The sequence below is a fragment of the Microtus pennsylvanicus genome, chromosome 21 (genome assembly GCF_037038515.1).
Source record: "Microtus pennsylvanicus isolate mMicPen1 chromosome 21, mMicPen1.hap1, whole genome shotgun sequence".
Taxonomy (NCBI): Eukaryota; Metazoa; Chordata; class Mammalia; order Rodentia; family Cricetidae; genus Microtus; species Microtus pennsylvanicus.
In genome coordinates, this window is record NC_134599.1 from 12137983 (window position 1) to 12161395 (window position 23413).

The 23413-nt window shown below is 42.9% G+C and overlaps 1 protein-coding gene across 1 annotated transcript in view; it reads left to right on the forward strand.

Annotated features, from left to right (window-relative positions):
• Positions 1 to 23413, forward strand: part of Chn2 (chimerin 2) — a 279371-nt gene that overhangs the window by 137295 nt on the left and 118663 nt on the right. The window contains exon 2 of the mRNA XM_075955097.1: positions 3919 to 3957. Coding sequence (XP_075811212.1) covers positions 3919 to 3957 — 39 coding nt within the window. The remainder of the gene's footprint in view (positions 1 to 3918; positions 3958 to 23413) is intronic.

A 23413-nucleotide genomic window follows, 5' to 3' on the forward strand; every position in this document is an offset into this window, starting at 1 on the left:
GTCATGAATATCTATAATCCCAGCAGTACAGAGGATCAGAACAGCTCCATGAGACTCCTGAGAACTTATCTGAGAAAGGAAAAGGTCACGTGAAGTGTCTGCCGATCCGAGAGTGAAGTCCGTCACCAAAGAAAAGAAGACACGGAGTGGGAGCCGTCGGTGCAGATAGCTTTATTGTTAGTGAGGTGCTGTTGGAGGCAGCTCAGGACTTGTTACGACATATTAAAATTATTCTGTGATCTGTCCCTTGACCGTGGCCCCTGAGAAGTGAGTGTACTGTCATGGTTGGCGAAACGGGTCTCGAAGGCTAAGGTAATTACAGTCGTTCCACCGAAGCATGGCAAATGGTCTCTCCATTTGAATTCTTTCATATGAGAGAAGAAACTTCCATGACAACAGCCCCGGAACTTAATTACAGGCTCCAGGTTTGAGGAAATGGAGACAGTCAATGGCTTCCGTGGAGAGGGCGAAGACAATAGCAGTGAGCCACCTGGGAAGAGCCGGGACAGGGTGACATCACAGTGATACAGTAATAGCAGCCCGCCACATCAGGGACTTTATGCAGAGCGCAATTCTCTCTTAGGAGCAGCTCGTAAGCACTCTTAGTGAATCCCCATGACACCCCAGCACTCAGGGCAGGAGACAGAAAGAACCTGCAGTGCTTGCCTGCAGAAGGCAGAGCGGCATGAAACACATAGATCCTTTAGATGGTGTCTCCCTGCCTCGCCCTGGCTGGCCTGGAGCTCACTGTATAGAGCAGATCAGCCTGAAACTCATAGATACCTTCAGCTGCCTCTGCCTTTGGAGTGCTGGGATTATAGGCAGACCTCACCTCCCCGGTCTCATAAATGTCTTCATTGATTTAGCACGTTTTCGTTTTAGGTATTGGAAGGCACCTGTGCTCACCATTGACCCACTAGTGCCTCTCTGGTTTGTGTCTGAAGGCCTGGTGTATGCTGGTAATGCCAAAGTGAGGGAGCCAGTGCTCCCGCTTTAATGAAGTTTGACAAATAGTGGGGCGAGACCAGTCATAAAAAAAAAACCAATCAATAAATAATCTCTATGGTAACAGAAGCTATGAAGAAAACCAAGCTGTGTGATATGTGAGGGACTGGGTTAAGGGCAAGTCCCCTAGGAGGTGACATTTGGGCTGAGGCCTACGTGATGGGACAAATGAGCCATGCCAAGACCTATTAGTGAGCATTTTACGAAGATAATCCACACAGCAAAGGCACAGACTTGGAAAGGCATTATTTGTGCTGAGAACACAGAGGCTGGTATGGCAGGGTGAGCTGTGGAATGCGGAAATGCATGCACTGGACTCAGAGGGGGCAGACTCCCTAGAGCAGGCTACCACATGCCACAGTGAAGCCTATTCCACACACAGAGGGAAAACATTGGCGGGTTCTGGACCAGGGGCTGTTGAGATCCTCCATTTCTTTGGGCAGCTTTCTTCATCTCTGAGCTGTGCTGACCACAGGAAGCAAGTGCAAAGGAAAACGGTTTCCAGCGCTTGCAGGGAATCCTGCTTGAGCGTTAATGGGGCCGCTGAGTCTCATGAAAAACCATCCTAGGGTGTTCTTAGGGCAAGACGACATTCATAGTGAGGGTGTCTAATTTAAATGGGCATGAGGTAAGAACATCTTAGATCTAAGCCAATCTCAGGACTGTATCCAAACAAGGGTGCTACTTGCCGCTGCCTCAGAACCTCTCTTTGGCCCACAGAAAGTAGTGCAGAGGTCCTGACCGATTTTGACCTCCTCTCACCTGGGGGTCAGACTTAGTGCATAGAATAATCTCACCTGAAATAAGAAGAGGTTACATTTTCCTCCCTACCTGTGATATTTTAGGTAGCGTCTCATTTAATTTCTATACAATATGTCCACGTGTGTGTGTGTGTGTTCCTGTGCGTGCTCAAATATGCGTGTGTGCTTGCCTGTATTGATTTTTATTTATCTTTGAAAACTATTTTTAGAGATGTGATCCACATTCAAGCATATAGGGCCTGGCTTTTCTGGGGGAAGCGGCATGGGATGGATGGTTAAGAATTTTCTTGTAAACTCAGCAAGTTGGTTTGTTTGATTTAAAAAGGCCTTTTATAAACATTCCTGCTAATGTTTAACATTGATTCATGTTGCAAAGAGGATGAAATGAACCAGCGGTTTAGGCTAACAGCTCATTATTATGAGACACTATTTCTTACTTTGGCACAGGTATTAAGAGTTAATGCCAGCGGGCTGGGGAGATGGCTCAGAGGTTTAGAGTTCTGGTTAGTCTTGCAGAGGTCCTGGGTTTGATTCTCAGCATGCACATGGTGGCTAACAGTCATCCACAATGGGGTATTTGACACCCTCTTCTGACCTATGTAAACACCAAACACACATGTGATGCACTTGTATGTATGTAAAACATACATACACATACAATAAATAAATAAACAAACAAACAAACAAACAAAAATATGTAAAAAATATTTAAAGAGTCACAGTAGAAACCATCAATGCACGTGCACCCATATTCTAAAGGGTACGCAATGACCTTTGAGTCTGTGAGGTGATGAGCCCAAGGGACAAGATATCTATTACAAAATAAAACGTTAAACTAAACAAGCATATTTGTGTAGGATTTTGAGGGAAAGTTGATCACTTTTGGGTTGGTATTTGTCAATAAATAGCACATGTGTTTCTCAGGGAGAAAAACTCTGAGATGTTAATTTCTTCCAGAATTAGGAAAGTTCTAACAGGACAGGGACAGGACAGAGCAGCTAAAAGTGGGAGTGGGGAGCACACAGCAGGGCTTATGGACCTAAAGATGCTAAATTAAAAAAACTCAAGCTTTACCGGACGGTGGTGGTGCACGCCTTTACTCCCAGCATTCGGTAGGCAGAGACGGGTAGATCTCTTGTGAGTCTGAGGCCAGCCTGATCTATAAAGTGAGTTCCAGGACAGCCAGGACTGTTTCACAGAGAAACACTGTCTCGAAAAAACAAAACAGGAAGAAAGAAAGAAAGAAAGAAAGAAAGAAAGAAAGAAAGAAAGGAAAGAAAGAAAGAAAGAAAGAAAGAAAAGAAAAGAAAAGAAAAGAAAAGAAAAGAAAAGAAAAGAAAAGAAAAGAAAAGAAAAGAAAAAAGAAAACTTCCTCCTGGGCCAGACTCTCCTGCCCTGGCTGTTTAGGCTGACAGGGGCTTCATTAGACTCAGCTGTGAGGCACAGGCACTAACCATAAGGGTGAATGGAATGTCAGAAAGGCCGGGAGCTGAGGCAGCAGCCATTGACTCCTCTTGCTTGTTTCTGAGGGTGATGAAGAACAACTCATCTTCTCCTGTAATGCTCTCATCCAACACTTGTGTTTGCTGTGAGGTTTCTGGAAATATTCTAGATCACATATTAACATTAATTCAAGGAGTTAGTGCAATCCCAAGAGCATCTTCAATGCCTCTGATGTCAGGCCCAGGAGTTTAGGAGTGGCAGGGATTTTGGCCACACAAGTTTCCACATCTAATATTGCATGCTCGCCACTTTGCATTCTGCCCTCGAGCCTTAATAAATTGACTAAAGGTTTGTCTGGAAACTGAGATAAATTATGTGTTTATTATGCCAAGTTGAGTAAATATATTTTGAAAGGATCACAAGCAAGCACAATCCAGTTAATTACTTCAAAATGTTTTTTTTTATTTACTGAATTTTGAAAGCTGTTAAGTTGTTTATTCTGTCACAGTTGTGATCCAAAGATGTTGTTGTTGGGCCCACAAGTTACCCATGCATGTTCCGCCTCTGTGCCTGGAATGACTCTGTTCATGAGCTGAAAGGCCCCTGGGGTTGGAATGTGAGTCCAGCTGACTGGCTGTCCTCCTCTAGGGAAGACACGCATTGGCAGGTTGACATGCAGTCTGACGTGATCTCTCTCTCTTCATTCTAGATGCTGAGGAATATCAGCCTCCAATATGGAAATCATACCGTGAGTACCAACGACACACAGATCCCTGCAAGTCTTTAACCTGCCTGCCTTCTTGAAGGATCCCACTGGGCTGCAGTGCATGTGTGTTGTCCCATAAGCCGTCCCCATCCCCGAGCCCTAGCTCTTCTTTTCACTGAGGAGATACCTGTGTGGGAGAGTAAACTCTGCACTTGTGCCCAGCCAGAACCTTTAACAACCACTGGCCTGTGTGACCCATGTTAAGGCTGCTCCCGAGGGGAGGGGACCTTCTGACATTCCATGAATTGTACTCTTTGCTCATCACTCCGAAGCCATAATATCATTCGACATGAACTGTTGGAGAATGGACACACAGTGAAGATGGTCTGATGGCTCGGGGTGACTCTTTAGGAACATAGATCTTGTCTGAGCATCAGCCACCCAGCAGCTCCCATCATGAAGGCAGGCAATGACCATTACCTCACAAACTGTCTCTCCTTGGTGTCCTGTGTCTCTCTCAGAATTCTCTGTTTGGAGAAGAAAGGGCTGTGGCAGGAAGGAGCCCACCATGGCTGAGACAGGTGTTCCTCCAAGCTCATCACTAGGTAGCAATCGTTAGTGCTGCTGACAGTATTGATGCTGCCATTGCTGATGCTGTCCACTGAGGACCTGCCTTAGGCTTTGAGCTGCTAATTTTAGATTCTCAGTACAACCCAACAGGCCGGCATGCTGTTATCTCTACCTCCTCTGTAAGGAAAGCATAGCTCAACAAGGGCAAAGGCATCTCCAAAAGGAGTCAGGGCGCATTCAGGAGTCAAGTCTGGGTGCCCAGAAGCAAGCCAACTCTTAGGCTGCAAGCAAGCATTCAAGATTTCTTTTCTTCTGGTTTAAAATTGTAAACTGAGCACACAGTGATGTGTATCTGTGATCCTAACACTCTGGAGGTAAAGGCAGATGCACCTCTTTAAATTCTAGGCCAGTCTTGTCTATACAGTGAGTTCCAGAACAGCAAGGTCTACATAATGAGACTCTGTCTCAATAATTAAAGTCTCAGATTTTCTATATATTGCTTATCATTGTAGTCATGTGTCACATAATGGCACCTCCACCAAAAATGAACTGGGCCTATGACAACATATATCATCAGCATGGGCCATATAGCACATGTGCGTGCTTGGCTGTACCATCTAGGTTTGTATAAGTATACTCTGATGTATACGTAAGCACACATTGCCTAACAAACATTTCTCAGCATGTACTCTTATCATAAAAGGATTAGAGGGAGTGTGTACTTTATACATACACATATATGCACCTATTTGTTATGAATATATGGAAGTGCATAAAACTGAACCGAAGTGGGATCAGGAGATGGCTCAGTCAGGACACTGCTGGCCTCACAGCATGAGAGCCTGAATTCAGAGCCCCAGTGCCTATGTCGCACATGCCTCTAATCCTAGCACCAGGGTGGAGACAGGAGAATTCCCAGGGCCTGCTGGCTAGCCAGCCTAGCCTGCTCCGTGAGCTCCAGGTTCACTTAAGAAGCTCTGTCTCCAAAACTAAGCTGTAGGAAGAAACTTGATATTGACCTCTGGTCTCTACACATTGCACACACATGTGCACACATACACCATACACATAAACCACGTGTTAATCTGAGAGTTGGAATTTCCCATAATGCATACACCAGCCCCTGCCTCAGAGTGCCGTCCCCCTCCCCTTCCCAGTGTGTGCTTCCTGTCATCTTATAAGACATATGCCTCCCATGTTTAAAAATTGAAAAACTTGCTGGGTACCGAGGCCTTGTCCCTTCTTTTTGTCTAATGGATTTCATTGCCCTTGGCACTCTTCACTTTTTTCTCCTCCCAGATATATAGCCCTCGCCTTTCTGTGCGGGCACGTGCAGGGTCACCTCATTCTTTATTACATGAGCCTGCTCCCCCATCTGTGAAGTTAGGGGCCATGTGGGTCTCTAAGGGCCCTTCCAATCGAGGGCTCTGCTTTCCCAGCTTCGATTCTAAAAGGCAGTGCTAATGACTTCGTAATTGGATGTTTTTGTTTGTTTGTTTCCTAATGGAGTGTGAAGTACTCTGACAGTAAATCAACAAAATATCCCTGGGAAGAGATGTTGGGTGCTCCTTGAGTTACCGGGCATCGTACACTGCCTGCCTCACATTAACGATCCAATAAATATTTGTTGAGCAAATGCCACCACTGGGAGCTTTACTGAAATGCATGATATTGGCTCAAATTCATCTCCTCCTTTTCTGAGTGACCTTAGGCTACCCAATTTATATTTTAAAGGCACTTGCATATCCTAAGGAAGCTAGGAAGAGCCTTGCTAAATATATGTCTACAACACCAATTTTACCCTGGTGTATAAGGTTGAGACTTTGATTTTGGATCTTGAATCATAAAATCTTACTTGAGGAGGGGATAGTTTGGGCTATTTGATACAAATTTAGTGGCATGGGCAAAGTTCTTTATTATAATCAGTCTAATGGGCATTTATTATTCAGAGTCTCCCAGTGATTAGTTTTACTGAAATGAAGGGCATTTGACCCACAGGACACCAAAGCCATGTTGCTCAAAGCCCTACAGAGCATCCCTAAAAAGACAGGATCCTGGTCCTTGTGGATCAGGGAATTCTTTGTGGTGGGTGTTGTTGCCCTTGTGGACCGCCTCATGGTTTGTTGTTGCCAGGCTCACACTGCTCCATCAGATTCCCGGCGTTATCATCACTTAAGCAACCAACCATCATCCCTTCTGCTATTTCTAATGGTAAATGCTCAAAATCAACAATGACAATAATGTGGCCCACATCCACCTCCGACTCATCGGCTAGTGAGAAACAAGACCTAAGTCTGTCATAGGAAAACAGCGATCCTTGTTGTCAGTGACAAGAGGTTGCCATTATTTTCACTTATTTGATGTTGTTAAGAAGCATCCAACCCTGTTTGGATGTCATGCCCAACGAAAACTTAGTCTCCTCCTGAAGATTGACTTTAAGAAACTTGTTTTTGGCTTATAGCTAAATATAATGTTCTGGGCTGAAAATTAACAGATTAATCCAGTCAATAATATAGACTTGACTTTAGAAAGACCAGAGAGACTGGCTTTGGGCATGACCCTGTCCACTTCCCCATCTTCCTTTCCAGTTTTACTTTTCTAAAGCTACATTGTAATGTATTCCTCCCATGTCATCCCCAGACAACCCAGGACCACTGTGGGTACTGGCGCTGTTTGGGAAACAGCTGGGAAAGAGAGCATCCGTTTATGAACCCATCAGGCAAAGCATTAGAATTGAATTTCAGCCCTCATTGACCTCACTTTCCGACTCCTGACTTCCTCTCTGTGGTCAGGGTGTTGGTAACTGCTAACTTTCCTAAGCTGATCAGCGTCCACTTCTGGATCAATATTATAAAAATCACGGTCAGAAAATGTAGAGAAACACTGGGAGGGGGGAAGACGCGAGCAGGTGTTGGGGAGGTAAACACAACCACCAGGCATGGACACTTGCCAGTAAGGCTCTTTAGAAATTGTCTTTTCCTGTGCTGCAAGTATATTGTCCTTTATTCAGTAACTCATTCAATCAATGCATATTAAGGCAGTGTCTTAAGTTCCTTTACTCAAGGAACCCCAGTGTTACACGATGACCCTAAATCTCTGTTTCCTCCACTCCCTGTGAGATTAGAAGACTTTGCTGAGTTTTTATGAGACAGACACTATCATCACTTGCTTAGTGGGATCATCTTAGCCATAAACTCCATACATACGTAGCTCAACTACTAAGATCAACCCCCAAACCATGGGCAAAATCGTTGAGAAAGCATTGGCGTTAAGGACCTAAAAGAATAGCCACTTTTGAATTCACTTAAAATAATAAGGAAACCATATTTGAATGCTAAGCCAGAACTGTGTGAAACGTGGGGCTGGAGCTGACAGGTTCAAATGCCAACCATTGTGAGAATAATCTGAGGTTTTCCTCTGTGAGAGACCAAAAGCCAGCCAGGCAGCAGATGCTGGGGCTGACAGCTCTCCCAGGAGCCTTTCTCCAATGGGAGGTCAGGCACTCAGAGCGCCTGCCTCTTTCTAAACAGGGGCTTGGAATCTCACCCCCTGTAGAACTGCTACAGCCGAAGCACCTGACAGGAATATGATAGCAGTTATTCTTTGATCCTATTCCAGTCTGTGAGTCATAAAAGTAGTATGTCTGCAATTTGTCAAACCCCATAGGCCTTGCTTATGTACACAGTTACCTGGCTCCCTGCTTTGGGGTCCCACAAGCCTTGTCTTTGGGTTGCCATGGTGACATCGATCAAGCAGTAAATTTTAAGATAATGTTTTGTTAGCAAGGCAAGGCCTTCATGTAGTAGTTGGAGGTGAGGTTGGGACCGGGAAGTCACCCACAAGCACCAATAGCATGCTCTCATCTGTGAAGTTTCCCGTAAGATATGGCAGTGGGCAGGGTGGTACAGCTCACCTCTTATCCACGGGAAAGGCACAGCTCAGGGATTTGCACACCCCTTTAGAAGGGAGTGTACTGTAGAGCCTAACCTGGAGGCCCATCTCAGTGCTAGGAACTTACGGCTTTGAGTGGGTTCAGGACTATCCAAGCATGAGCTTTCCCACATGGCCCACAAAAACCTGTAGACTTGTCCCTGTGTTGTTAGGGTGGGTCAAGTTTATCATTAAAGAAAAGAATAACATATTAGCTTTCTCAATTAGTAGATTTCAAGGGTAGCTAGGCATCCCTTTCTCTACCTCCACATTCCTCAGTGACCACCATCCCTGCCAAACAGGTTGGTCCAGTGAAAGAATTCTCTCCTGTGCTGGAGAGGTGTGCCCTCTTACCCCTCCCCTGCCTCCACTGTCCAGGGAAGTCCTACAATTGCATGGGACATTTCTGCAGAAGCAGATTCTACCGTGTCATCTCTCCATCTTAAGAGTGGTTCATTATTGCCTTTGGCTTGGGAAATGTGTTTGTTGAGTTAAATCTGTAAGTGGCACTTTCAGACTTTGGGACATGTTTCAGTTACCTTCAAAGTGCCTTGGAGAATTGTTCCCATGGGTGTTTGTTTTCGCTAACCCTTCAAACGATGGCCAGGCTCTTACTGAAAGCTAGGATAGGAAGCTGCCAAGCTTGTTTGGTTTCCGCTGCAGTTGGCTGTTGTATCAACCTCCGGAGGCAGAGACACAGGACCTGAGTAGTATGTTGGCTTCCCTTCCAAACTCTGCTGCTCAGAGAGCATGAGCAAGCCTTAGGATTCTGTAGCCTTCTGGCTAAGAGAAGGGCCTTCAGTTAAGGATGTCGGTGTGAGGGGCCAGGAGTAGGGGTGCCTCTGTGGCTTATTGGACTGCAGAGGCTTGTTCCTCTTCCAGACAATGCCTGGAGTTTCTGTACTCAGGTGTGTGGTTGATGATGCTGCATGTCTCTATGCTAAAGTGCCTAGGGCCCCAGAAGGTGAGGTTTTGGGATTTGGGCTACTGACATTAAGCACGCTGCCCGGAAGTGCACCACTGCCTGCATCCTTCAGTTCCGCCAACGGTGTCTTCTCATTCAGGGTGTCTCCCTCTTGCTCTATCATCATGCATGCTTTCTCGGTCTCTGTTTTATGTGATTAAAACCCTGTCTTCCCTCTTCCATGCTCTCCAGTGCTCCTGGCTGGTCCTCCTTCAGTGGGGCAAAGGTAGCACCTCCACCCCTGACTGTGTACTCGAATCTTCTGGAGAGGTCCAGAACAGATTCTGAAGGCTCCTTTCAGATTCAGAGAGTGGATCTTGCCAGGGATGGAGACCAGGAATCTGTATTTCATGATGGCTTCCAGAAATTCTAATGGAACCAACCCCTCTTGGGACCTTTCCACCAATTATGTTAGAGACCTGCTGACTTTGGGGCCTGGATATCCAGGCTTTGAAACTTCCTTTAGTAGTCCTGTTGTCTGTGTAATTGTTGGTGTCTTCAAAGTGTGCAGACATCTCCATGGCTTCATTAGCATGAGTGAATAAGTCATGGAGGAAACTGAATCAGAAGAGTCAATGAGAACATGCCAGAAATTCTGACTTATACAGCAATGTCCTAGCAACAATAGTGTTTTTGTTTGCTTTCTGTTGCTGTCATAAGCACAATGACCAAAAGTGGTTTGAGGAGGAAAGGGTTTATTTGGGTTATCATCATAGTTCATTATTGAGGGAAGTTGGGGTCATGAACTCAAGGCAGGAGCCTGGAGGCAGGAACTGAAACAGAGACCATGGAGGAACGCTGCTCACTGGCTTGCTCTCCATGGCTCCCCTGGCCTACTTTCTTATATGCCCTAGGATTACCTGCCCAGATGTACCAGTGGGCTGGGTCCTTCCACATCGATCATTAATCAGCAAAGACTAGGAAGTAGCTCAAAAAAATGTTCACCATTCCTAGCAATTAAGGAAATACAAGTCAAAACAACTCTGAGATTTCATCTTACTCCAGTAAGAACAACAAAGGTCAACGGAATGGCTGACATCAAACTGGGGGCAAGGGACAACCATTCACTCTTGCTGGGACTGCCAACTGATCCCCTCACTGTGGAAATCATTGTGGAAAATTTTCAAACAGCTAAAAATAGATCTACCATACGACCCAGGTACTCCTTTCCTTGGCATAACCCAGAAGGATGGAACATTCTACACCAAAGATTCTTGCTCAGACAAGTATTACAATAGCTAGGAAATGGAAACCCCTAAATGTCGTACAGTAAACACAACTGATCAATAGATAAAGAAAATGTAGTTCGGATGCAGTAAGAAATACTATTCAGTGGTGAAGAAAGATGAAACCATGAACTTTACAGGTAAACAGAGGAAACTAGAAAGATCATATTGAGTGGTGTAGCCCAGACCCAAGAAAGACAAGAATTGTATGTTCTCACTCATCCGAGGCTCCTGATTCCAAATCTTCATAGCTTGGAGTACTGTAGAAACCAGAAAAATCAAAGGGATCATTGCAGGGTTGGGCTGGGGGAAAAGTAGAGAGTGGAATAGCAGGGTACATGTGATCTGATCAAGAAAATGAAAAAAAGTAGAAGGTTCTAATTAGAAAGAAAGGGGGAGATAATACAGAAGGAGAAAAGGGTGGTAAAATAAGGGTGTTGAAAAAAATCCATAAAGAATCATAGTCCTGACTATCTACCTAAAAATATATATAATAAATGTAAGTCTGTGATTAAATACACCTGTACGATTTAAATGAAATTTTCCATCTGGGCTGACAGTGAACCATCCAAGAGCTATAGACTGACATCAGCTATCACAAAAACAATACTAGGCATGAGAAGCTCCTTTTTAAGTTGTTGTTCAGGGTTATCCAAGAGACTTGAAAACAGATGCTATTGCTGTTGTACTTAGTTGCCCCTCGGAGGTAGAAGAGAAGTCCTTATTGCTGAAGACTCTATCCACTTTAGACACAGAGCACAGAAACCCCTGAGCTGGAACTGATCTCAATGTCTTCCAGAGGACTAGATTTCATGTTGCCATAAGGCATGGTTTCCTGCTAGCTTCCAGAGGGATGCAACCAACAATCCTACCCAGCTGTGATGCCTAGGAAGCACAGCAATGGCCAGCACACCTTGGCGGTAACCAATAACCCTCTAATTGTACTTAAGACCCACTCAACAAGAGGGAAATTATTCTTGGTACTGGAAGCATAGCCCACGACCCAGGAAGTCATGGGTCTTGGAAGAAAAAACTATAACTGCCACTTTACTAAACCAGCATAGTTCCTAACTACACTCTAAATCTCTATCCTTATACCCACAGGTACATGTAGTTCTCCCCCTCATCAAAGAAACCTCTCTTTGTAACAGAAGGAGACCATCACAGAAAACCATAACTGATGTGGGAATGATTTCTTTCTGATCTGTTGCTTTCATTGGTTAATTAATAAAGAAAATACCTAGGCCCATTTGATAGGCCAACCCTTAGGTGGGTGGAGTAACAGAACAGAATGCTGGGAGAAAGAAGCTGAATCAGTGAGTCGCCATGATTCTCCCACTCCAGACAGACACAGATTAAGATCTTCCCTGGTAAGCCACCTCGTGGGCTACACAGATTATTAGAAATGGGTGAGATCAATATGTAAGAGCTAGCCAATAAGAGGCTGGAACTAATGGGCCAAGCAGTGAAAGAAAACAGTTTCCGTGTAATTATTTCGGGTATAAAGGTAGCCGGGAGGCGGAAAGCAGCCCGCCACTCCTATTACAACACATAACCAATCAAAATGCAAAGTTGTGGAGCCCAGTCCCAACTGATACATCTATACCACAACTCCTGTACCTAAAGTTCAGGGATTATTGTGGAGGAAGGGGTGGGAAGATTGTAAGAGACAGAGAAACAGGGAATTTGCTGTGATATTGCATTATAGGAATGTCAGAAGCTACACCCGTAAAGTCTCACCAGTGACTGCCCAAACAAGCCAAACAAGGGCAATAGACATGCTAACACAGGTGGGAGGAAGCTCATGAAGCCTTATCCCCACACAGAGAACTGCAGGCAACTAAGGAACACTGAGAGTAGGAGAAACGGTCTTCTCCGGGAAAGAGCACACCAACAGGCTAACAGTACTAAATGTTCAGCCCTAAAAACATGCGCACAGGTAACATTATACAGTCTAAGCAAGTTGTATTTAGGGATATCTATGTACATACATGCTCATATATGTGTATACCAAGTTAATAAAAAAGAGACCATGAATTTGAAAGAGAACAAAGGAGGAATACATGGGAAGACTTAGAGGGAGGAGAGAGAAGGGAGAAATGATGTATTATATTATAATCTCAAAAATACAGGAAATAATTTTTCAAGGGAGAAGAAAAACACCCCCACAGTCTTACTCATGGACTAGTTTGGCAGAGGCATTTTCTCCCATGAGACTCCCTTTTCCTGTCAGCCTTTCGTCTGTACCCCCACCCCGTCTCTCAAGGAAAGACCCATGGTCTTTTATCCTAATAACCCAGGGAAGCTGCATGTCTTCCTCTTGTGCCAGTTCTTGAAGCTTTTGTCCCGCGTGGATGTTGTGTCTCTACATGACTCCCCCGTAGAACCAGATTCTTCTTGAAGGCACAGCCATTCCTTGATCAAGTTCTCTGTTATAGTCCTGGGGACACTGCAGCAAGCCAAGTAGTTGTCCTTGTGATCCCACACTATAGTCAGAACAGATAGGATACAAGAAATCAAGATTTGCTTTTTATTTCTTAGTGGTGTTTGTGGCAATCAGTGTTGTTTAGAAACAAAGGAGCAGAGAGAGCCGAGTGAAGATTGTGTTCTGCACAGACCCAGCTGTGCAGGCTTCCTGGAGACACCAAGGGAAGGGTGGAGACCTTCCTGGATGCAGTGACTTATTTTATGGATGCCTCAGGAATGATCCACAGCTGGAGGGAGCAGCAAGTGCAAAGGGCCTGAGGCGCAGGAACAACGAGACCAGGACTTGGCATTCAAAGGTCACAGTGCAGCTGAGTGTCCTCACACAGATAATTACCTTCTCTGTGTATCTTTTCTCATCAGAAAAGCAAGGACGTAAACAATACCAAGGTTGTTTTCTGGGGCTTGTGATGTTTTCTGGATTCACTGGCAGGCTCTTAAGAAGCCCTCCCCTTCTCTGTGCATGCATCCCCTTCATCTTCCAAGCCTCCACATCGTGCTGACGATGGTGCCTGGGGCACAGCAGATGCTCATACATTTGCTGATGTGACCCGCAAAGGAGTATTTAGCTCAGACTGCTCTTGTCTTGTGGCAGATGCCTGTCCTTAGACTCCTCCATCATAGATGGTGTTCACAAACCCATCCCAAGTCCTCATAGAACGGTCGGCTTCAGGAAGCACTGAGAATGGGAAGAGGGGTGAGGTGGGGTTTTTCTCCCCTTGGATCTAAACCTCTGTAGTGTAGGAGCAGCCTCTGTGGTTTGCATTACCCTCTCTTAGGCCTCATCCTGCTGTGAGCCTGCCAAGGACTAAGTGGCCTCCTTCTGCAAGGGGGACAAAGGGACTCCTGGTGCAGCCTCCCCGGGGTTCTGCAGAAAGCAAGAGTCTTCGCTACTCTGTTACTGGCCAACTTATTAGTATGTTCCTCTCTTACTAGCAGTCTTCCTGACCCTATCTCTCAGAGCCTTTATCTTATTTTTGAATAAGTGATATCTACGCAGAGTTCCCAAATCAAGACACTAGAAAGATATTCATGGGGAGTTCTTTGTTCTGCTTCTGTCTTCGCTGTCTTTTCATCTTTCAAAGGCAATTGCTTTCATGACTTCCTTGTTCCTGCCAGAGTTTATTTATACAGACATAAGCAAGAATGAATCTCAACTATTTCTTATATGCTTCTTATAATGGAACCATGTGTCACGCGCAAGCGTGTGTGTGTGTGTGTGTGTGTGTGTGTGTGTGTGTGTGTGTTGATAAAGCAGTTCTGTGCTTTCTGTGGAACTCTTGCAGATGCGAAAGCTGAAGATTCCCCAGACCTGTCCATAAAATCATACAGTTAGTATTTGCACACGATATATACACAGCCTCCTATAGATATCAGATTGCCTTAGATGACTTTCAGTGCCAAATACAATGTGAAATTCCATGTAAACAGTAGTTTTTCAAGTGTTTGGGGAGCACTGATAAGAAAGAGCAATACGTGTCCAGTATAGGCATAGTTTGTTTCCATATGTCTTCAGTGAATGCTCAGCAAATCCCCAGGCGATGAGGACCTGGGTCCTGGGGACTGTCTGTACACTGTATCTCCCCCCACCCTTATTTTGAACCATAATATATAAGCAAAAGACCTGTAAGGTTAAAGTAAAATAAAGCACAGACAAAAGTTTATAAGACAAAAAATTCTCCAAAAATACAACTGAGTTCATTTTGTGTTGGCCATATATTACATGGCACGGGGCCTTTCCCCTGATGTGTGGTTTGTATACCCAGTGAGACGCCACTGGAGAAAACGAGTGTTTCCTTTGTGAGTGTTTTCACTTGGAGATAGCGTCCAGGTGAGGGATGGGCACTTGTGCTGAGTGCTGAGCTCCCATCTGCTTGAGAGCTGTGTGGGCCCTGTGCATGCAGCCTCAGTATCTGAGGGTTTATACGTGCACCAGTCCTGTTGTGTCTGGAAGGCCTTGTTCCTCAGTGTCTTCCATCATTACTGGTTCTTACATGCTTCTTACCTCCTCTTCAGCAGAGTTCCCTGAACCCTGAGGGGACAAGTTTAATGGAGACATCCCATTTAGGACTGAGTAATCTAACGTCTTTCACTCCCTACACATTGTCCAGTTGTAGGTCTCTGTATTTGTTCCCATCTACTGCAAGAAGTTTCTCTAATGATGGCTGAGAAGACATTGATCTTTAAGTATGGCCGAATGTCCATAGAAGTCATTTTATTGCTACATTCCTTAAACAGAAACAGTGATATTTGGTTTTCCTCGAGGTCCCTGGCCTATCAAGTCTCAGGTTTGTGGGCGTTTAAACAATGTTGGGTATGGTTTTCATTTTGTTGGCTGGGCTTTAAATCCAATCAGATAGTGATTGGTTACTCCCACAGCTCCTGTGCCTCTATTACAGTGTTATATCATGCAGGTAGATTACATTGTAGATCCAAGGGTCTGTACTTGGGTTGGTGTTTACCTCTCTTCTTCTGGTACCATTAACACTAGTTAGTAGAAGTAACTCCAGGTAGGTACTACCTTGACTTCTGTGAGTTCAGTGACTTATCTAGGTGTTAACTTCAGCAGTAGGGCCCTATGGTCAGTTTGTAGAGAGAAACCAATAATCCTGGCAATAGCCTAGGTTGCTTGGGGGTTTCTATGGGGCCCCTTTGTTGAACAATCCAATTAGATGTGAACCATTCCCAACACAGGAGGTTTCATTTGGTGGGTGACATGTCTAGTTGGGTCTTTGTCTCCCCTGTTGTTTGATGGTTCCATTTAGATTTCATTCATGTATGTATGTAGGAGGAGTTTTTCGTCTAGACTGCCAGCTGCCAAATAGCCACACGGAGATTTCTTAAGTATAAAAGCTTGGCCAATAGCTTAGGCTTGTTTTTGGCTAATGCGTCTAACTTAACCCATTTCTATAAATCTGTGTGCTGTCTTGAGACTCATTTACCTCATCTATGTACTTTCCATGATGCTTCTTCTGCGAGCGGCTCCAAACTCTACAGATTCTGTTTTTCCCAGCGTTCTCCTAGTCTGGCTCTCCCACCCAGTCTCTTCCTGCCCAGCTATAGACTAGTCCTCTCTTCATTAACTAATAAGAGTGATAACCTATTTACAGTGTACACAGATTGTCCCACAGTATATGTATATATTTTAAGAAGCTCTACAGTAGCAGGTTTCCATATGACCCCTCTGATTTTATCTGTCCCTCCCCATATTACCTCTCTTATCTATGTTTTTCCTCCCTCTTTGACCCTCCCAATCTAGTTTCCCATACCCCTCTCCACCCATAGCTATCTATTCTATTTCATCTTTCTGGGGAGATCCTTCTCTTCTTCCTACAAAACCACTGTACTTGTATAAATTATGGCCTGCTTTTCAAAGAATCACCAGCTAGCATCTACCTATAAGAGAATACATATCATGTTTATCTTTTGGAGTCTAAGTTTCCTCATTGAGGATTTTTTTTTTTTTGATTTTTCGAGACAGGGTTTCTCTGTAGATTTGGAGCCTGTCCTGGAACTAGTTCTTGTAGACTGGGCTGACGTCAAACTCACAGAGATCCATCTGCTTCTGCCTCCTGAGTGCTGGGATTAAAGGTGTGCACCACCACCACCCGCGGATGATTTTTTATAGCTTTATCCATATACCTGCAAATTTCATTTTTTTTGTAAAAGTTGAGTAATAGTTCATTGTGTAAATGCACCATATTTTCTCCATTGAATTATCTGTTTATGGACATCTAGGCTGTTTCCAGTTCCTGGCTATTATGAGCAGAGCAATAGTGAGTATCAAGTGTCTCTGTAGTAGAATGAAACACCTTGGGTATATGCCCAAAAGTGGTATAACTGGATCTTGAGGTCAATTGTTTCCCAGCTTCCTGAGAAACTGCCACACTGATTTCGATAGTGACTGTGCAAGTTTGCACTCACACCATGAGTGGATGAGTATCCCCCTTACCCCACATACTCACCACAATGAGCTGTCATTTGTTTTATTGATTTTGGCCATTTTGACTGATGGAAGATAAAATCTCAAAGTAGAATTGATTTTCATTTCCTTTGATGACTAAAGATGTTGGACATTTCTTTGTTTCTCAGCCATTTATGTTTCATCTTTTGATAATTCTCTGCCTCAGATCTATACCCCATTTCATTTGGGTTATTCTCTTGATGTCTAGTTTTTTAAATTTCTTTATATATTTTAGGTATTCGCCCTCTGTTGGATGAGTAGTTCATAAAAATCTTTTCCCATTTTGTAGCCTGATACTTTGTCTGAATGGTTTTACCCTTTACCACACTGAATCTTTTCAGTTCCACGATGTCCCATTTATTATTTTTTGTTCTTAGTGGTGGTGCTGGCAGTGCCCTGTTCGAAGAGTTGTTTGCTGTGCCCATGAGTTCAACACAATTCCCCACTTTCTCTTCTGTCAGATGTCCTTCTGGTTGAGGTCTTTGATCCATTTGGAGTTGAATTTTGTGTAGAGTGATAAGCATGAATCTATTTATAGTCTCCTACATGCAACCACCCAGTTTGACCAGCAAAACTTCTTAAAGCTGCTGACTTTTTGTTGTTTCATTTTAGTGAATTTGTTTCATTCTATATTTATGCCTTCTTTATCAAAAATCTGATGTCCATAGGTCTAGGGTTTTCTGTATGGGTCTTCAACTTGACTCCATTGATTAACGTGTCTGCTTTTGTTCCAGTACATGCTGGTTTTATTACTACAATATTGTAGTACAGTTTGTGATTGGGAATGGTGGTGCATCCAGCAGTTCTTTTTTTTTTATTTTTTAGAACTGTTATAGCTATTCTTTCTCTCTCTTCTCTCTCTCTCTCTCTCTCTCTCTCTCTCTCTCTCTCTCTCTCTCTGTGTGTGTGTGTGTGTGTGTGTCTCCACAGAAAACTAAAAATTGTCTTTTCAAGTTCTGTGAAGAATTGTGTTGGAATTTTGATGGGGATTGCATTTGAATCTGTAGATTGCTTTTGATAGGATTGTCTATTTTCACTGTATTTATCCTACTGATCCATGAACACGGGACATCTTTCCATCCTCTAATATCTTCTTTGATTTCTCTCTTCAGTGTCTTAGTATTTTTTATTATATGAGTCTTTCAGCTGATTCGTTAGAGTTGTCCTAAGATAAATGTTTGAAGCTATTGTGGAAGGTATTATTTTCCTGTTTTCTTTCTCAGACCATTTGTCATTCATATATAGGAAGGCTACTGATTTCTGTAGGTTTTGCTTTTATATACTGCTACTATGCTGAAAATGTTTATCAGCTGTAGGAGCTTTATGGTGGAATTTTTAGGGTTCTTTATGAATATAATCATGTCATCTACAAACAAAGATGCTTTGACATCTTCCTTTCCTATTTGTATCCACATTTATCTCCTTCAGTTGTCTTATTGTGATAGGTAAGACTTCAAGTACTAGGTTGCCTGTGGCCATGTCAGAGGAGCAGCAGGTGGCACTTGAGCTTCAGGGCATTGGCCAACCAGAATGCAAGGTACTGATGGGCAAATCTCAGAAGGGCAAGGCCCCAAGGGCTTCGGTTCCATAATGTCTCCTGCTACTGCTGTGCTTGTACATGTTTTCCACTCCCATTTCCTCTGGTATGTGACATGAATGGGTGCAGGGGGATCACCCACTACCTTTTATGTAGTGTGATTATCTCGTGGAAATAGCCTGTTCTTCTAGGCATTTTTACCTGTGTATTATTATGAAGATGATTTCCTCTTAAGCTGTACTGCTTAACTGAAGTAATGCTTTTATACAATAATAGTGTTAGTTTAAATATAATTTTGGTGGTTAAGGGTTTCAAACAAACATAGTACAAGATTATGATAAAGATTAGTTTAGTGAGAAAATTAATATAGATAAAGGCAGGATATAGTGTCCCTATATAATGTCCCTAATAAAGCAGGGGCTGCAGAGGTTAGAAAAGAAGAGCAAGAACATGTCACACAGCTAAGACTTAGGAGTTTCTCTTAAGTAGACTGTGGCTTGGGTTAATGATTAGGGAAAACAACTGAGTCCTGGAAGCCAAGCTAGCTCTAGTTCTTTTAATCTTAATGTTAAAAGATGTGTTCATAGGTTTCAGTGTGTATCACAGCTAAAACAAAACTTTAAATAATGACTTAAGGTTAGGCTAAGCTGTTTCTAATTAATGGTTTTGAGGTAGAAAATCTTGGGGAACAATCAAAGGCTTAGAAAGGCACAATTTCAGTAGTTGAGTGAGGGACTCAATGTCAGCAAACAAAAACAGTGACAGCCTGGCTATTGCTGGCTGATGTACCCTTCTTGCTAGCATGGGTTGGTGATGAAGGGTGATAATTAATTCCTTGTGCCCATTTCTGCCCTCAGCTCCCTGCTATAAAAAGGGTGTTGATGAATGGGTATACCCCCCGAGGATTTAAAGTAGAGCTGACTGTTTTTCATATATAAAAGTTTAGATTTGTGATTCTTTTAAGACTTTTTAAAAATAAGATTATCTTTTGAGATAAATAATAAAATGATTGGTTCTTTCTTTGTAATTGCAAACTGTAGCCTGCCAGTAAAAGAATTGGCTGAGAAAAATACCTAGCTTGCTTACACTTTGTTAACCTTTAACAAGTCGCTTGTGCATGAATGTATGTGGGTTATTGGGGATTTTTTTAATATGCTGGCTTTTTACTTGTATTCATTGCAGTCATTCACTTAAAAAGTAGAATGTAACCACGCTGTAATTTTTATACTGATTGAAAGATTTTTGCTGGGGTATATGAGCTGTCAGAGAAAAATTAAGAGTGGGATCCATATGGATAGAGGTGGGTGGGGGTGTATTTCCCTTTTATTTGCTGGCCCCAGAGAGTTAAGTTTGCCCTACTCTTCAGCCCCAGAGAATTAAGTTTTACTCCCTCCGATAGAGAAGTCAAATTGAGTGATTAGTTCACCAATTCCATGGCTCCCCCACAATTCCTGAGCTGCGGAAGGCTGGTCCTCACAGCAACACAGTATTGAGTGGGTATGGAAAGAGTGGACAGCCTTTAGTGGAAATGCCTTAAGTGTCTCTCCATGTAGGTATATGTTGGCTGTAGACTTGCTGAAAACTGTCTTAATTATATTGAAATGTGTTCCTTGTATTTCTAATCTCTCCAGGACTTTTTATCATGAAGCGATGTTGGGTTTTGTCCTTGGCTTTTTATGCATCTAATCATATGATCTTGTGGTTTTTTTTTTTAACCTTTCAGTCTGTTTTTTTATGGAGGGATACATTTAATCACTTTTTGTATGTTAAACTATCTCTACGTCTCTGGGATGAATCCCTACGTGTCCTAGTTTGGCTTGTTACTGCTGTGATAAAATACCATGACCAAAAGCAGTTCCGGAAGAGGTTTTATTTGGCTTATGTTTCCACATCAATAGTCCATCACTGAATAAAATCAGGACAGGAACTCAAACAGGGTAGGAACATGGAGGCAGGAGCTAATGCAGAGGCCATAGAGAGGTGCTGCTTACTGGCTTGCTCTTCGTGGCTAACTCAGCCTGCTTTTTAAAGAACCCAGGACCACCAGCCCGCGGGAGGCCCTACCCACAATGGACTGGTTTCCCACATCTCTCACTAATTTTAAAAAATGCTTTGCAGGCTTGTCTACAGCCCAGTCTTATGAAGGCATTTTCTCAATTGGGGTTCCCTACTCTAAGCTGCTTTAAGTTGACATAAAATTAAGCACACTACTTAATCATGGTGGATCATCTTTTTCTGTGTTTTTAGATTTGGTTTGAAAATATTTTATTGAGAATTTTTACATCTGTGTTAAAGGAAAGTTGTCTGTAATTTTCTCTTTGTTGTATCTTTTTATGGTTTGGGTATCCAAGTAATTGTGGTCTCTTAAGGAGTTACACGATGTTCCTTCTACTTCTACTTTATGGAATAATTGGAAGAGTACTGACTTTACTTCTTTGAAAATCTGGTAAAATTCAATGCTAAATTTACCTGGATCTGAGCATTTGGTTGGGAGACTTTTAATTACTGCTTCTCTCTTAGTAGGAGGATATAGGTCTGTTCATATTGCTTATCTTGTCTTGCTTTTTATTTAATTTTAGTAGGTAGCATATACCAAGAAACCCATTATATTTTTAAAGTATGTCCTTAGTATTGTCTATATGTCCTTACGTCCTTCTTTTTATCTCTAATTTTATTTATTTGGATCCTCTCACCATATTTTGGTTGATTTGGCTAAGTGTTTATCAATATTACTGATTTTCTTGAAGAACCAACTCTGTTTCATCGATTCTTTGTATTGTTTTTTTTGTCTTTTTGTTGGCTTCTATTTAATTGATTTCAATCCTGAGTTTCTTTCTTGCTGTCTACTCCTTTTTTTGGTGTGATTTCTTCTTCTTTTTGTTCTAGAACTTTCAGATATGCCATTAGGTTGAGATCTCTCCAACATGTTTATAAAGGCCTTTAGTACAGCGAGCTTGTGTTTTAGAACCGCTTTCATTGTGTGCCATAAGTTTGGGTATGTTGTGTTTTCATTTTTATTCAGCGGGGAAGTTTTTAAGTGTCTTCTTGATTTCTGTTCTAATGCAGGTTTCATTCAGCGGTGATTGTTCAGTTTCTGTGAGTTAGTAAGTTTTCTGTTATTGTTGACCTCCATCTTGAATCCGTGGTGCTCTGACAGGGTGCAGAGCGTTGTTTCAGTTTTCTTGTGTCTGTTGAGACTCTCTTTGTGACAAGCATTGTGATCAGTTTTGAAGACAGCTTCATGAGGTGCTGAGAAGAAGGAATATTCTTTTGTGCCTGTATGAAATGTTCTGTGAATATCTGCTAGGTCTGTGTGATTAATGACATCATTCAGCTACAGCATTTCCCTGGTCAGTTTTTGTCTGGATGACCTGTCTACTGAAAAGAGTGGGGTACTAAAGTCTCCCACTATCGCTGTGTGAGGGTCAATATGTTATTTTAGCCATAGAAGTTTTTCTTTTAAGAATTCGGGTGCTCTTGTATTTCACACATAATGTTTCTGAATAGCCTGTTTCTTCCTTTCACGTTTATGTGTAAAACTGTCCCTTGAGGCCCACTGAAATATTCTTCTTCATCCTGCATTTTAAGGTTTTAGTAGTCACCCCTCGGCTTCTCAGTCTTCGGCTATAGGCCTTGGTCCCTGGACAAGCAAGTGCCTGTGAGCAAGTCGTACTGATTGGCCAAATGTTTCCCAATGAACTCAGTCCATTTGCTCTCACAGATTTCAGCAACTCCAAGTGATTTTCCATTATCCCATCATTCTCCTGCTTTCCATGTTAATCATTGAAAATAAATGTTATAAAACGAAGTGCATTCTGGGAGGCTGCAACACTCTCTAGATGCAAGATACCCAGAGCTGGGGCAGCTCCTAAGTCCTGTGATTGATTCCACAAGCCAGGAACAAAAATCAATCCCGTTGCTCTTTAATTGGCTTTATGTGCAGTGATCAGAAGGCAATTGCTTCCCTGGTAGAAGAAGCATTTCCATTGCTTTCATCCGGGCTCTCTGTGCTGATCTCTTTCTTCCCTCTTACTATGGACACAACCAACAATAAAGTGTTTTTCCCATCAGTTTCTCGCCTCATCTTTCATCTTGCTCGCTATCACAATCAGCCTTCTCTCTTCACGCTATTTTGTCCTTCGTCAGACTTGCTTTGGTCTTAGACTGACTATAATCCAGCAGAAGAATTGACATATAAATTCCCTTTTTAAAAATATTTTATTTATTTATTTTTATTTATTATGTATACAATATTCTGTTTGCATGTATGTCTCCAGGCCAGAAGAGGGCACCAGACCTCATTACAGATGGTTGTGAGCCACCATGTGGTTGCTGGGAATTGAACTCAGGACCTTTGGAAGAGCAGGCAATGCTCTTAACCGCTGAGCCATCTCTCCAGCCCCTTGAGGCCATCTTTTTAGCTGTCTTCCGTGGAGTCTTTCTGAGCCCAGAAGTGATGCTGAGCTCTGCTGTCTTTCGACACATGGGTGAGGTTTTCCTTGGGTGGATCATGCATGTGAGCAGCTCACACTTGAAAACATAGCAGATTCCAACAGGGGGAAGGGGTGCCTGGTTTGCTCTACGCTGGTACTGTGGAATCCACACTTAATTGGGTAAGGAAACATCCGTGTTGGACTGAAGTCACTAGGGAGCAGTTGTAATTATGGATGACTTCCCATAGTTTTCATGCCTGTATTTATACGCTGGTTGCCTCTCCTTTAAGATTCTTCTGTTTTATTTTTAGGACCCAGATTAAATCAGAGGTCTGTACTTATATTACTGTGTTTCCTTAAAATACCTTATAGAATTTAAATTTTACCTTT